The following is a 17045-nucleotide window of genomic DNA, read 5'->3' on the forward strand; positions in this document are numbered from 1 at the left end:
GACTAGCGGTGTGCTGCAGGCACACAACACTCTCTCTGCATGGGGATATGGCGTGTTTGGCGGTACCGGCCCTGGCGGACCGCATGGCCGTTCGGGAGGCCTGCTATTAGCTGGAGATCTGACTTGGAAGGCAGTCTACATGTCCATGGCTTCTGACTGGTAGGTAGCTTATACTTAGCCCATAAGATTCCCAGAATGCCACAGATTACATCTTTAAAACATGTATACAATAGATTGTTAGCTCCCAAACCAAGCCTCCTGGCTTTTGCACACATAAAATCACACTCAAAGTAGGAGGATTTGTGACATGTTATAGGATAGAAAGAAACTCTTTCTTACCATACAGAGAGGGGCCCGCGTTCACCACAAAAACCCGTCAGGGAAAACAGGGGGAACATACTACTCACCATACCGGAACCAGGCGGGCACCAACTCCTGACAGTACCCCTCTCCACCGGGGCGGGAGGGCTGTCGACCGATACAGACGCCGTGACTCATGGTCTTTGGCGTTTCAGCGAGACGTTTAACTCGCGGGTTCAGTCCTTTAATGGGACTTTGTCGCGGCCGACTCAGCGCGGAGCTATGGCCTGCACGCGCTCGTAGGCTGAACTGGGGTGACCACCGGATCTCAACATCCAGCCCGTCGCCCAGTTCAGCTTTCTTGCTTGAAGATCTCACAGGAACACTGGAGAAAAAAAGCTGTCCAAAAATCCTTTTAGAAAAAAATTTCTTGCCAGGACCTAAGATCCCAGCAAGGTATCTAGGTCCTTACTCCTAACTAGACAGAAAATAACTGATTTGCTGAGGCAGAGAGAGAGAGGATATACCCTCTGGGACTGCCCCTAGGGTGTGGCCAGAGCTTTTTAATTTCCTGTCTAGTCCTGCTCCTGCGGAGGTAACATAACCCGAAGGTGGTGTATCACCGAGGACTACGTCTGTCGATGAGCGCTAGAGAAAATGGATTTTTGTAAGATCTTACCGTAAAATCCTTTTCTCTTAAGCTCATTGACAGACGTAGTCCTCGTTGATTCAACACACTCGGGTTATGCTGCCCTCTACAGGAGTAGGACTAGACAGGAAAGAAAACACTCTGGCCACACCTTAGGGACAGTCCCAGAGGGTATATCCTCTCTCTCTCTGCTACAGCAAATCAGTTATGTCACAAAGCAGTGTTTAGAAAATTTAACCCAACCCAACTCAAAATAGAGGGGCGGGTACTACGTCTGTCAATGAGCTTAAGAGAAAAGGATTTTACGGTAAGATCTTACAAAGATCCATTTTTCTCTGTCGCTCATTGACAGACGTAGTCCTCGTTGATTCAACACACTCGGGACGTCCCAAAGCAGTACCACAAATGAGGGGTGGGAAAATGGAAATTAAATCCAATCTAGAAGGCCCAACCGGTGCCAACTAGAAGTCTTCAATGCTCATCAAAGATGACTCAACAGAAAATTCCAACAGAAAAAAACCCTCGAGGTAGACCACCGGTCTCCTCAAATTGCGGCCTGCAAAACCTTGCGGCCAAATGAGGCATCCGCCGATGCCATCACATCAATCTTATAAAATTTTGTAAAGGTATGTACCGACGACCAGGTGGCCGCCTTACATACCTGGACCACTGACGCCTGATGGCGGAAGGCCCAGGAAGTACTGAGCGCTCGAGTGGAGTGCGCCCTAACAGGGAACGGAGGACTCCGACCCTTAATAGAATAAGCCTGTACCACCGTCTGTCTAATCCATTTGGAGATAGTCGCGGCAGATGCAGGCAACCCCTTTCTGGGGCCATCCGTGATCACAAAAAGTGAATCCGTCTTACGGAACGATTCCGTAGCTTTCAGGTATACCCCGATTGCCCGAACCACATCCAAGGAATGCAACGCATGTTCCCGATGATGATTGGGCTGAGGACACAAGGAAGGTAGTACAATATCTTCATTCAGATGAAAGTCTGAAACCACCTTTGGAAGAAAGGATGGCTTAGGATGAAGAACTACCTTATCCCTATGAATCACTAAGTATGGTGACTGGCATGACAATGCAGCCAGTTCTGACACCCTGCGTGCAGAAGTGATGGCCACTAAGAAGGCTACCTTCTGGGATAAAGTCAGCAAGGGAATCTCCCTGATGTTTTCAAAGGGAGGTTTCTGCAGAACCGACAAAACCAAATTAAGATCCCAAGGCGGTAAGGGCGCGCGGACTGGTGGAGCCAGGTGCCGCACCCCCTGGATGAAATTCCGCACCAAGGATTTTGTAGCCAAAGGCTTCTGAAAGAAGATTGCTAATGCTGAAACCTGACCCTTGATGGTGCTCAAGGCTAGTTTCTGCTCAACCCCCTTTTGCAGAAAGGCCAATATTCGGGTCACCGAATAGGTACGTGGAGGAATTCCTAACGATTCGCACCACGCGATATAAGTCTTCCATGTGCGATAATAGACCTTGCTGGAAGTCGCTTTCCTTGCCTTAATTAGAGTAGGAATAACTGAAGCTGACAAACCTCTGTCCTTCAGTACCTGGGTCTCAATGGCCAGGCCATTAAAACCAGCGACTGTAAAGCACGATGGAAGATCGGTCCTTGAGACCGCAGACACTCTCTGAGAAGAAGTTCCCAAGGAACGTCCGCGACTAGCATGTCCAAGTCGGCCAGACCGGCTTGAAGAGGCCATCCTAGAATTTCCAGGACAACTGGCGCTGACTGGATCCAAACCAGGCTGCCCTAGAGCTATCTGGCCCCGGCCATCCGACAAAGTCTGATCGTACTCTGTTCCCACACATTTATCAGACACCTGATTCCTATCAGGAGTGGTGATTTCTCCTGGTTGAACCACAGGGACCGAAGTCACCCGGCTAGAGGCTCCTTGGTCTGTCTGTTCAACCGGATCCGATTCTTGTGGGGAACTGAGGCTAATCTTTGGAAAAGGTAAAGAAAATGATCTGTTCAGGGAACGGTAACTACCGCTCCCAGTAGTACTTAGATGTTGGAAGGGAAGAATCGCACCGGTAGCAGTGGTCGATGCTCGATCTAATGCCCTGAATACCGGTGAAGACGTCCCCCCACCCTCAAGCCGGGTGGGGGCACACCTTCAAGCTGTGTAATCCTTTGCTTCAGGTTTGGCTGAGTCGGTCTTTTGTCTGTCCGACCAGCCCTTCTTGAACCCTCCTGGAGGAGTCTTGCCCTTCCCGCTTGCTCCAGCTGAGCGAACGAACCCTTTATGGGCGGTAAAGAAAGGTCCCCGCTTGTTACGAGGTCCTTTAGCTTTAGCAGCCTGTGGCAAAAAAGTGCTTTTGCCCCCAGTGGCATCCTTAACCACCCCCCGTCCGCGCTACAGCCTATATACGGCTGCAGCGCGGACTCGAATTTTCGGGAGGCCGTTTTTAAACGGCCTCCCAGTGACACGCCCCCAGCGCGCTCCCGGGAGCGCGCTGCGGGGAAAATCTGTGTCGGCCGTGTCCCTTGGACACGGCCGATCACAGATCGTGGTGAATGGCCAATCACAGCGGCCATTCACCACGTGATCTGGCCGTCCAATGAGCAATGATCTCATATGTAAACATACGAGATCATCTCTCATCGCCGGCGCTCCTTCCTCACACGGAGCCTGCAGTGTGAGGAAGGAGGGGGAGCCTCACAGCGCCGGGGACACAGGAGAATGTAATCAGGGCACCGATCACCAGTGCCCCGATTACACAAGGTAAAAACACTCAGTGCCCGCCATCAGTGCCCCCCATCAATGCCCACAATCAGTGCCCATAGTGCTGCTAGTCAGTGCCCATCAGTGCCTGCTCATCTAAGCACTGATGAGCACTGACTGGCAGCACTATGGGCACTGAGTGTGGGCACTGATGGTGCTGCCCATCAGTGCCGCTCATCAGTGCCACCTGTCAAGTGTCCAGTGCCATCCGCCAGTGCCACCTATCAGTGCCGCCTCTCAGTGCCCAGCAGTGCCGCCTCTCAGTGCCCAGCAGTGCCGCCTCTCAGTGCCCAGCAGTGCCGCCTCTCAGTGCCCAGCAGTGCCGCCTCTCAGTGCCGCCTATCAGTGCGGCATATTAGTACCTCCTCATCAGTGCCACCTCATCAGTGCCCATCAGTGCAGCCTATCAGTGCCGCCTCATCAGCGCACATCAGTGAAGGAGAAAAATTTATTTTCAAAATTTACTCGCAGAAAATAAGAAAAACTTTTTCTTCAAAATTTTTTGTCTTTATTCTTTTTTTTTGTAAAAAATAAAAAACCCAGAGATGATTAAATACCACCAAAAGAAAGCTCTATTTGTGTGAAAAAAATGATAAAAATTTCAAATGGGTACAGTGTAGCATGACCGCGCAATTGTCATTCAAAATGTGACAGCGCTGAAAGCTGAAAATTGGCCTGGATGGGAAGGGTGTTTAAGTGCACAGAAGGCAAGTGGTTAATGATCTCATCTAGGGTGGCCCCAAATAGGCGATTCCCCTGAAAGGGGAGATTCGTCAAGGTCTTTTTGGAACCTAGGTCCGCTGACCAGCATTTTAACCACAGCACACGTCTGAGAATTACCGCTGACATAGATGCATGCCCTAATAGGGGGGTAGCATCCAAGGCTGCGTCACAGAAACTGTAGTCCTTGTATAATCTGTTCCATCAAATCAGATGTTGCCTGGGGGATATCTTTCCCCTTCAGGTCCTGGCGCACCAATCTCGCCCATTCCGTTAATGTCTGAGACACTAAACCAATGACAATTACTGGTCTAAAGGCTGACCCTATCAGGGAAAAGATAGTGCGGGACTCCCCTTCTACTTTCTGATCCACCGGATCCTTAAAGGAAGAAGCGTCCTCCACTGGAATAACCGTGGCTTTATTCAGTCTGGAAATAGGTGGATCCACCACTGGTGGTACCGTCCATTTCTTAATGAGGGATTCCTCAAACGGATAGCGTCTAGCAATGCGCTTGGAAATAGTAAAGGTACGCTTAGAATGCTCCCATTCTTCTTTAATTTTATTACCAAAACACTTGGGTACAGGAAAAACCTTCACCGTTTTGGTGGGTTTGTTAGTACCAAAGGGAATCTCTGTTTCAGTTGCCTCTGCCGGTAAAACCTCAAGTCTTAAGATTTCCCGAACCGCCACAACTAGTGCGTCCACCAATGCTTCTTCCTGAATTATGGCGGAAGCATGAACGTCCTCCTCACTGTCTGAGGGAACTTTACCTGAGACAACAGCCCCTGCAGAGGGACCTGCAGCTGCAATGACCATCTCAGAATCTGAAGTATCAGATGATATAGGGGTAGGCGGGGGTCGCTTTCTTGACCCCCGTTCCTGACAGGCCGTCTCCACCCGAGCCACCAAAGACTCCAAAACTGCTGTAAATGCATCCATACTCTGTGCACCGGCGGGTCCCGCGGCCCCCTCGAGGGAAACAGGTGGGGGTACTTGTGTGGCAGGGTCCATGATAATTCCAGATGCTACCCGTAAAAAAACAATTTGCCAAAAAAAAATAAAACCATTTTTTTCTTTTTTTTTTTCAGACCCCCAGCACCACAAAGCCCCTCAGTGTACCTGCTTAGGGACCCCTATAGAGCGAGAGAGAGATAGACCCCAGGGCTCACCACTTGATGCTCAGAGTTTCAACTGCAACTTGTCTCAGCACTGTCTAGAGCAGACAGGAAGTCTCTTGGCTGGCTTCCCGGGAAGAAAGGAGGCGGCTCCGCCCCTCTGCACGCCTTCCGGCGCCTCCCCTAGCTCCACGAGGTGTTTGAGTCACCTCAAACATGGCCGCCCCCATGCTGGAGACACAAGGCTACGCCAAAATGGCGGCCTCGTGCGATCTACCAGACCATGGCGGCGGCCTGCACAGAATAGCGGCATGTCTGCAGAAGGATCTCGGCCTCACAACCCTTCACCCTCATGGTGGTCAGCGTGATCGCGGTACCTGACCCTGGCAGGCCGTATGCGGTCCGTGGCCGTCGGGAGGCATCTGGAGGAATGATCTGGAATGCAGTATACATATATAGACATCGCCCAGTGGCTTCTGACAGGTAGGATACTTTATACTATCACAGTAAAGTTCTAGTACTGCCACTGACTTCATCATTTTAACATCTTTGCAATTAGATTGTCAGCTCCCAAACCAAGCCTCCTGGCTTTTTGTTCACAAAAATCACACTCAAAAAGGGGGATCTGTGACATGTTATAGGATAGAGGGAAGACCCATCCTTACCATTACAGCGAGGGGCCCGCGTTCACCACAAGACCTGTCAGGGGGAAAGGGGGAACATACTACTCACCATAACGGAACCAGGCGGGCGCCAACTCCTGACAGTACCCCTCTCCACCGAGGTGGGAGGGCTGTCGACCAGTACGGATGCCGTGACTCATGGTCTTAGGCGTTTCGGCGAGACGTTTAACTCGCAGGGTCAGTCCCCGTCCAGTGGGACTATGTCGCGGCCGACCCAGCGCGGAGCTATGGCCTGTACGCGCTCGTAGGCTGAACTGGGGTGACCACTGGATCTCAACATCCAGCCCGTCGCCCAGTTCAGCTTTCTTGCTTGAAGATCTCACAGGAACACTGGAGAACAAAAGCGGTCTAAAAAATCTTTTCCAAGAAAAAAATCCTGCCAGGACCGAAGATCCCAGCAAGGTATCTAGGTCCTTACTCCTAACTAGACAGAAAAAAACTGATTTGCTGCAGCAGAGAGAGAGGATATACCCTCTGGGACTGCCCCTAAGGTGTGGCCAGAGTGTTTTCTTTCCTGTCTAGTCCTACTCCTGTAGAGGGCAGCATAACCCGAGTGTGTTGAATCAACGAGGACTACGTCTGTCAATGAGCGACAGAGAAACTCTTTTTAATCAGAGTATAGCATCAAGTCATGTAAACTCCTGGGATATTGATCTGGTCAGTTAAGTAGCAGAGGGGGTAGTTCATCAGTTTCAGCTGCTTTGGTGTTCATGACATCAGGCGCACTAGATGGGCAACAATGAGGCAGCCTCCAAAACAGGAATGAGTTTTACAGGTGGAGGCCAATGACATTTTTTTCCCTTCATCTTTTCTGACTGTTTTTCACTAGTTTTGCATTTGGCTAGGATCAATGTCACTACTGGTAGCATGAGGCGAAACTTGGACCCTATAGAGTTTGCACAGGCAGTCATAATCCTCTAGGATGGCACATCAATACGTGCCATTGCCAGAAGGTTTGCTGTGCCACCCAGCATAGTCTCAAGAGCATAGAGGAGAATCCAAGAGACAGGCAGTTACTATAGGAGAGCTGGACAGGGCCGTATAAGGTCCTTAACCTATCAGTAGGACTGGTATCTTGCTCCTATGTGCAAGGAGGAACAGAATGAACACTGCCAGAGCCCTACAAAACTACCTTGAGGAGGCCACTGGTGTGAATGTCTGACCAAACAATCATGAACAGACTTCAAAAGGGTGGCCTGAGGGCCCCACGTCCTCTAGAGAGCCCTGTGCTCACTGCCCGGAACCATGGAGCTCAATTGGCACTTGCTATTGAACACCATAATTGGAAGGTCTGTCACTGGCTCCCTGTGCTTTTAAAAGATGAGAGCAGGTTCACCCTGAACACGTGACAGATGTTAAAGGGTCTGGAGAAGCTGTGGAGAATGTTACGCTGCCTGTAACATCCTTCAGCATGACCAGTTTTGTGCTGGGTCAGTGATAGTCTGATGAGGCAAATTAATGGAGGGAAGCACAGACCTCTACAGGCTAGACCAGTGTTTCTCAACTCCGGTCCTCAGGGCACACTAGCAGGCCAGATTTGAAGTATTACCTTGGGGAGATGAAGACTAGAATACTGCAATCACTGAGCAGCAATTGATATCACCTGTGACGCATTTCAGTTTTCTTGCAAACCTGGCCTGTTCATGTGCCCTGAGGACCGGGGTTGAGAAACACTGGGCTTGACAATGACAACATGACTGACATTAGGTATCGGGATAAAATCCTTGGACCCTTTGTCAGATCCTCCTGGTGCATGACAATGCCCAGCCCCATGTGGCAAGAGTATGCAGACAGTTCCTGGTGGATGAAGGGATTGATACCATTGAATGGCCCCCACCCTCGCCTGACCTAAATCCAATAGAACAACTCCAGTCTGATTCAGGAGTTCAGTGATGCTCTTGTCCAGATCTGGGAAGAAATACCCCAGGACACCACCCATCTCATTAGGAGCATGTCCCGACTTTGTCAGGCATGCATACAAGCATGTGCAGGCCATACAAACTACTGAGCACCACTTTGAGTTGCTGCAATGAAATTTCAGCAAAATGGACAAGCCTGCTGCATCATTTTTTTCACTTTGATTTTCAAGGTGTCTTTGAATTCAGCCCTCTGTAGGTTGATAATTTTCATTTCCATGAAATGACGTGGCATCCTCTTTTTCCTAACACATTACTCAGTCCATATCAGTATAGATATCCAGCATATTTTCCTCACTAAGATCTGATGCAATTTCAAAGTGTTCCTTTAATTTTTTTAGACACACACGGGCTGGTGCACATCTTTACTGGTCTCACATTCCCATCAATGATTTGATTCCACAATGCATCACGATTAATGCCCTTAATTTTTTCCCAAAAAATAATTGTTTTTTTAATGTACTTTTCTCTAAGGGCAATATCGTATTTGGGGAGGGTAATTCTCATAATCCCAAAACAGGGCTACAAGTTACATTCAGTTCATTACAGAGAATCAAGGGGCATTCTTTACACCTAGGAGGAAAAACAGAAAGGCTTCTTTGCCATAAAGAGCTGTGAAAGTGGAATAGACTGACTAGTTCTGGGTTGCTCAGCAGACTGTTAAAAACAAAGACCTGTAATGCGTTTGTCCTGAAGGCACCAAATATAAGTAGCAGAGGGGTGGTGGTGGGGAGGAATGGCATCAGGCAGAGGGATGGTGGTGGGGGGGGGGGGAAATGGGATCAGGCAGAGGGATGGTGGTGGGGGGGAATGGGATCAGGCAGAGGGATAGTGGGTGGGGGGGATGGGATCAGGCAGAGGGATGGTGGTGGGGGGGATGGGATCAGGCAGAGAGATGGTGGTGGGGGGGATGGGATCAGGCAGAGGGATGGTGGTGGGGGGGGATGGGATCAGGCAGAGGGATGGTGGTGGGGGGATGGGATCAGGCAGAGGGATGGTGGGGGGGTGGGATCAGGTAGAGGGATGGTGGGGGGGGGGGGGTGGGATCAGGTAGAGGGATGGTGGGGGGGGGGGGAATGGGATCAGTGACACTGGCACTCGCTTTCAGTGTCAGTAGATTCCCCCTCTGTGGGTCTATGCTTCTCTCCTGCCACCAGTGATGCTTCTGCTGACGTGGGGTCTTCTCAAGCTCCTCCTCCTTCACTCTAGTGGCAATCAGCTTATCAGCTGACTTTCAGCTCCAGTGTCCACCTTGAAGGATCGGGGGGGGGGGGGGGGGGTGCTTTGGTCACCAGGCAGGCTATGCCTGTTTCTGCAGGAGAGGCAGAGCACTGCACAGAGCGCCAGATGACATTGGCAATCGATTCGGCACACTCTCCGCATCAAAGCAGAATCGCAAATGTCTGAATTGCGATGCATTGATTATATTCAACCCCCTTACTGTGTCACCCCAGAATGAAGCCTCTTCTAAAGATGATGCACAAGAAAGCCTGCAGTTTGCTTAAGACAAGGAGACTAAGGACGTGGATTACTGGAACCGTTGCCTGTGGTCTGATGGGACAAAGATGAAATTATTTGGTTCCGATGGTGTCAAGCGTGTGTAGCAACAGGAGTACAAAGACAAGTTTGTCTTGCCTACAGTCAAGCATGGTGGTGGGAGTGTCATGGTCTGGAGCTGCATGATTGCTGCTGGCACTGGGGAGCTACAGTTCATTGAAGGAACCATGAATACCAACACGTACCGTGACATACTGAAGCACAGCATGACCCCCCTCTCTGAGACTGGGCTGCAGGGCAGTATTCCAACATAATGACCCCAAACGCACCTCTAAGATGACCACTGCCTTACTAAAGAAGCTGAGGGTAAAGGTGATGGACTGGGCAAGCATGTCTTCAGACCCTACTGAGCATCTGTGGGGCCATCCTCATTGGAAAGTGGAGGAGCGCAAGGTCTCTAACATCCACCAGCTCTAAGATGTCGTCATGGAGTGGAAGGGGACTCCAGTGGCAACCTGTGAAGCTCTGGTGAACTCCATGCCCAAGAGGGTTAAGGCAGTGCTGGAAAATAATGGTGGCCACACAAAATGACAATTTGGGCCCAATGTGGACATTTTCACCTAGGGGTGTACTCACTTTTGTTACTAGCGGTTTGACATTAATGGATGTGTGTTTTGAGGGGGACAGCAAATTTACACTGTTATACAAGCTGTACACTCACTACTTTAAAACTACATACACACACACGCTGAGCCTGCACTTTTAACAGGCCCGGGCTGAGAAGTTTCCTGTGTCTGATGCATTTGATTTTAAACATGAAGCTGGATAAGTGCTACTGAGAACACCCATGTTCTGCAGTATAGATGGGAACAAATCTCTTGTATTCTTTGCAGTTGTTGATTTAATTATGTCATCAGGTACGAAGATATTGGCAATGACAGTTTGTTGAATGCATGTTCAAAGGATTCCTAAAAAAACAGGTTACAACTTTTGCAGCACTGATCATATTTTATTATGTAAAGCAACAGCAACATTTTCCTGGTTTATGAGATCTTGATTCTGAACATGACCAGGCAGCAGTAAAAAGGCACTTATAATACACAGGATGAACCATTAGAATAAAGCTCATCTGAAATGAGCACCCTAAATAGGCAGTGATACAAAAAAATCCATTTCAAAAACCACTTGACCAATACATTTAGGTGTGTGCAGATTAACAGTTCATATAGATGGCGCAGTACAATTCTCCAGTTACATATTTATATCTTCTAGATATACAAGTATAAAAAAATACTTGTAAAAACGTGATCCATATTTATGATCAATAAATTTGGTCCTTAACTAAATTCTTCCCAAACAGCCAGTGGGTTTTGCCCTCTGGATACTAATCTTAAAGATAGCAAGAATAAATGCATCCAGTCAGAAAGTGGCAATAAGCAAAACTGTAAAAGGCAGCAAGAGATTCAAAGACTGAAATTCAGAACAGTCAAGATCAAAAAGTGATACAGTGCTTAAAGTCTACAAATCCATTCTGGCTGTCACAATAGAAAGTGCACAGACATTGCCTAAAACTGTGAAACCGCTATAACCACAAGCCATGATCAAATGTATGATAATTACAAATATGATGAAAGCTATGGCTTTGGTATCTTAAAGGAAGACATAGTTTCTTTCGGTTTAAGGCCCCATTCATTTTTCCCCTAATGACAAAAGAGAAAAACTCCCCCCTTTAACAGGCTTTGAATAATATGGCAATTTTTAATTGACTGAGCAATTCCTGTATTACACAAGGGCAAGATGAAATGTCTTAGTGAAATTCTTAGTCAGTAGATTTTATATCTCCAGAATCTGCCTTCCCATCCAGATCTTCATCAGAAGCTTCATCAACACCTTTCCTTCCAACACGTCTTGTAACAAATGGTACATCACCACCACCACCACGTCTGTGCCAAAAGGAGGGAAAAAAAAGAAAAAAAAATTAAAAATGAATTGTGGTTAAGATGGAGGATTTGTTGTGCATGATTATATATATATATATATATATATATATATATATATATATATATATATATATATATATATATATATATATATATATATATATATATATATATATATATATATATATATATATATAGTCTCAAGGGTGAACAACTTTAATGTGATTTATGCCTCGCACACACAATCCGATAATTATCCAAAAAAAAAAAAAAAATTGCTTTCCAACTGATCGCACGATAATCTGATCGTTAATACACAGCTTTCAACAGCCGATCGCTAAAAAGCGATAGACAAAGATCACGCATGATCAGAAACCCGAAAATAACCTGGAAAAAAGCCTGCCATTGTTTTGCATTATCCGACACATAGCTATGCAACCAGGAAGCTTTTCCAGAATCGTACAAAAAAAAAATTCCTACGTTTAGTACGCATTGTTGAATTCGATAATAGTATACAACAAAATGCAAACAGTAAGTCGTCCGATTATCTGAATGGGTGTACGAGGCATTTGTGGACACTGGGCATGCTACACATTCATAGAAAAAAAAAAAACCCTACTTTAAAGCACACCCCTCCCACCTTGCTCAGTGCCTTATTAAACACCATATGCAAAATGCATACAAAGTAAAGCCAACCACAGACGGTTCAAATCTCGGCTGTTGATCAGGGACTAGCCGAGATTCGAACCAGGCATGAGCAGGCCGAATCTATCCCAAGTTGATCAATCAACTTAAGTACAACCAGCCTGTCAGATTTTACATGCAATTGGCTCCATGGGAGGGATACCCCCATCAACACTGACTGTTGATGGGGGAATCGAGTGGTTTTCTTTCCAAGAAAACCACTTTATCTATGGACTGCCCGCAAACTCCAAAACTGGGGATAAATCTTGCGGTCAGGGCATATAAACCCATGTCCAAAAAAGTTGTGAATATCATAGAAGACTTAACTGAAGGAAGCTTAGCTCAGCAAAATCTATGTTAAAGCACAGCTTTTTCCCCCACCTCCTCAGAAAAGCAAGTTATAACTTAAAGGACTACTGTGCTTTTTTTTGTCAAATAGCTGGCCGGCCCGTTTCCGGCCTTAAAAATTATTAGTTCCTATTATCAACGATAACCTTTTGATTGCTACTGAGACTGCTAGTTGTGTACAGGGATGACCAGGAAGGTTCAGAATGCAGGTAGTGTGCATTCAGGACAGTAACGCCTGTGTGCATGTGCCACTTTATACATGTAGAGAAAGCTGCATATGCCAGCCTCCACCTATTCATGTCTGTAGGTGACTGTACATAGCACCAAGATGTCCCAGGCACCAAAAGCAATTTTTAAATTTATGCTATGAACCTGTTTATGGGGCAATAACTTTGTCAATATTTAATACTAAAAAGTAACACTTTAAAAAGGTAAGCAAGACATTCCTTTCATAATATGGCCTTGCAAAAATACAATCCCCCAGTAAAATGCACATTTGCTCACTGTTTTACAAGGAAAACTGAAGTAGAAAACCTCAACATTCATTCTGAACTGCCCTGTAAAATGTTCCGACAAAGAGGAATTTTGACTTGCCTGTTAAATCTCATACATTGGAAACAGTACAGGCCAGAAAGTATTCATAGACCCTGTGCAATATGTTTGTATCTTCACATTATTGGACACTGCCAAAGCTTTTGAGGACATGCCGAAATGCCTAGGAAACTACTAGTGAACTAGTGGAATGGGTGCGCAAAAACACAAGAGGTTTGTCCACAAGATAAGTTTGAGCAATTACATCTCTTATCCATCTCACAATGGACTTGGAAGCAGGGTGACCCTTTTAAGGTCCTAAAGACAGGAAAAATATAGAATCAAATCTGATCAAAACTGTAGCTTTAAGGTACACAAATGGCTCTGACTTTGTAGAAACAATGAAGAAAGATATCCATTGAAAGTTAGGAGCAAGGCATAAGGGTGGTAGGACTATATCTTCACTGTGGTGGAAGATGGATACCACCTTCGGAAGAAAGAATTGTTTTGGGAGCAAGACAACCTTGTTTTTCTGCGAGTATGAGGAAGGGCTCCTTACAGAAGAAAGCCACCAACACAGACATCTGACAGCAACCAAAAGGCTACTTTACAGAAGTCATGTCCTCCATGCTTTATCTTGCCGAGAAATCACTTTGAAAAAAAAAACAAACTAGTATTTCTGTCCATGGCCATCTTGCATAAGGGCGGATAATTCTTGTTGCATTTACTTCCTAGAATCCATCTACCCTTAGTCAAAGCATGCAGAAAAAACCCTTTCCTTCCTGAAGACTTAGGATGTAGGATATAATTTGTCTAGGTCTGGAACTCCAGAAGTAACTGAAGAAACCAGAAAAAAATAAATAAGCAAATTTGATTTTTTTTTGTCTATTTACTAATGCTAGCAGCAAAAAAATTAGAAATAGTCAATGATTGAGAGAATGAAGTTCTGCTTTAAGGCCAAGTTCTGGTTAAGATCTGATTGTTGGAAGGCCAGAATGCAAGGCACAGGGTAATCTCTGGGACTGAAGTGCCTCTGTTTATACAAAGCAAAAGGATTTCCAGGTATAACAGCAAGTCTTCCAGGAAGTGGCTTTTCTTGCTTTTAACACGGCAAGAACAGACTTGGGAGACCCCAATAATCTTCAAGACGTGCTTCAAAAAAGAAAAAAAAAAAAAAAAAAAAAACAAGAAGCAGATGTGGCCTTGGAGGCAGGGGGTCATCTACTATACTGCATAGGTCTGTGACCTGGTTCTTTCAGTCCAGTATAATGAAAATCAACCTTTTTACTCTTGCTCTCTGAGCAAACAGTGCCCAATTTTGCACTGGATGGAAGGCGTAGATTAGCCTGAACAAAGCACAGAGGAATAATCAAGGCACCTGAGGCTAATGCTAAGGGATGCCTGATCCTGGCTATGCAGGCAGGTAGTTTGTTATTGAATCTGGAGGCTAGGATAGCTACATCCCAAGTCATCCATTTCCGACATGTCAGACTGAAGATGTGTTGGTGAAGGGCCCCAGTCCCCTCAAATCAGTAAGTTTCATTTCATGAGTTTCTCTGGGTGTAGCCTTAAAGGAAGCAAACTAGATTAGGTTTCCACACAGAACTGGGGTCCCAGTGTTGCAGAGCTGCCCAAACTGCTGAGCTCCAGGATGTCAACAGGGAGCTTCCCCAGGTGTCTATGTTCCCTGGACCATGAGGGATTAGGACACTCCTCCCCAGTCTGAATGACTGGCATCTGTTATCACTTTCCAGTAATAGCTAAGGAAACACTTTCCTATTGTCAGAACGAAGACTGAGATCCAGCAAGTTAGGGGATTTCTTGCTTTGCTGGATAGGAACACTGGTAGGTCAAGAGAAGGGGCTTGGTTGTTCCAGTCAACAAGATGCGGTGTTGGCGATTTCTCGAATGAGACCAGGCAAATGGTACAGGGCCTAGAACATTAAGAATCTGATCATGAGACGTCTTGCCACATTTCTCAAGCATGATCTTAGCGATTACTGTGGGGAGCAGAGGATAGGTGACAAAGGGATTGTCTTCCACAGCGCAGCAAGCATTAGATCTACAGATGCCATTTATTCTTTTCTTAGGGACAGAAATACTACCCTTGTAGACTTCATGTGAAATTTGGGAATTTGAAGGGTATTGGTAGAGAGATTTAAAGCACATTTCCACTTTTGCAGTCAATTTGAGAAAAAAAAAAAAATTCTTACTTTAGAGATTTTTCAGGAGGCTGACTGCAAGGTATTTTTGAACATAATAGAATGAGCCTATCCCTGGTCTTGACTGACTGGAGCTGACTGTGGCTCAGACCATACTTCGTATGGGAAAATTCAGGCTTAAATTTAAAAAAAGTGGGAAATCCCACTAGGCATTTCCGATATGATCTAAATCAGATCCCTTGTAATATACTCAGTAGGTGTGACTAACAGATTTAAAAGGGATTAGATCTGATAGACTGAGTGCCTGAGGAACTATGGAAGGAGGTGTGCAACAATGAAAACCATTCCAAAGAAGAAGAAATGAAAGAAAGCAAAGTGGCTGATGAGGCCATACAAATAGCTGAACAAAGGAGGAAGGCAAAAGGCAATGGAGAAAAATATACCCAACTGAATTCAGACTTCAAGAGCATAGGAGGAAGAGAAAAAAAACGACCTTTTATCAAATCAATGCAAAGAAGAAAACAAGAGAGCAAGACAGACTAGAAGATAAAATTAAAATAGCAAGGACCTGAGAAGCAGAAGAGATAAAAACACAGAACTATGCAAGAAAGATCAGAATGTCCCATATAACCACAATGATGCAGTCACTAACCTTGATCTGAATATCCTGGAGAGTGAAGTCAAGAAAGCATTGCTAATAAAGCTAGCAGAAGTGATGGTATCCCAGGTGAGTTATTTAAAATCCGAGAAGATGATGCTATTAAGTGCTGCACTCAATATGACAAATTTGTAAAACTTCCAAAATGGCTAAAGGACTGGAAGAGGTTGTTTACATTCCGTTGACAAAGAAGGGCAGTGCCAAAGAATGTTCAAACTACCGTACGATTGCACTCATCTCACACACTAGCAAGATTATGCTGAAAATTCTATAAGTTAGGATATAGCAGCATGTGAACTGAGAGCTACCACAAGTACAAGCTGGATTTGAAGAGGCAGAGGAAATAAAGATCAAATTGCCAACGTTCACTTGATCATGGAGAAAAAAAAAAAGTCCTGGAAGAATGTCTACTTCTGCTTTGACTACAGTAAAGCCTTCCATTGTGTTCACAAGATGTGGCAAATCCTGAAAGAAATGGGAATACCAGACCACCACCTCACCTTTCTTCTAAAAAAATTTGTATGCAAGTCAACAGTTCGAACAGGACATGGAACTGACTGGTTCAAAATTGAGAAAGGAGTGTGACAAGGATGTATATTTTCACCCTTCTTATTTACCTTATTTGCAGAGTACATCATACGAAATGCTAGGATCGACAAATCACAAAGCCGGAATTATGATCGCAGGGAGAAACAACCACCTGCAATATGCAGACAATATCACACTAATGGCAGAAAGTCAAGAACTAGAGTGTCTCTTAATGAAGGTGAAAGAGTGCAAAAGCTGGCCTGAAATTGCCACGGTTTCCATTTCTTCTATTTGAACATTAAGAAAAACGAAGATCATAGCAGATTTGATCTTCCTAGGCTCCAAGATCACGGCAGATGGTGACTGTAGCCATGAAATTAAGAGACACTTGCTTCTTGGGAGCAAAGCAATGGCAAACCTATACATTATAAAAAGCAGACATCACCCTACCGACAAAGTGCCGTATAGTCAAAGCTATGGTATTCCCAGTAGTAACCTATGGCTGTGAAAGTTGGACCATAAGGCAGGTTGAACGCCGAAGAATGCTTTTGAACTATGGTGTTGGAGAAGACT

General features: G+C 45.8%; 1 protein-coding gene across 1 annotated transcript in view; it reads right to left on the bottom strand.

Annotated features, from left to right (window-relative positions):
• Positions 1-10911: 10911 nt before the first annotated feature.
• MYH9 (myosin heavy chain 9) overlaps positions 10912-17045 on the bottom strand; it is a 215191-nt gene continuing 209057 nt past the window's right edge. Inside the window, exon 41 of the mRNA XM_082266538.1 lies at positions 10912-11564. Coding sequence (XP_082122664.1) covers positions 11441-11564 — 124 coding nt within the window. The 3' untranslated portion in view covers positions 10912-11440. The remainder of the gene's footprint in view (positions 11565-17045) is intronic.

This window comes from Pelophylax lessonae (genome assembly GCF_965119305.1).
Source record: "Pelophylax lessonae genome assembly, chromosome: 8".
NCBI lineage: Eukaryota > Metazoa > Chordata > Amphibia > Anura > Ranidae > Pelophylax > Pelophylax lessonae.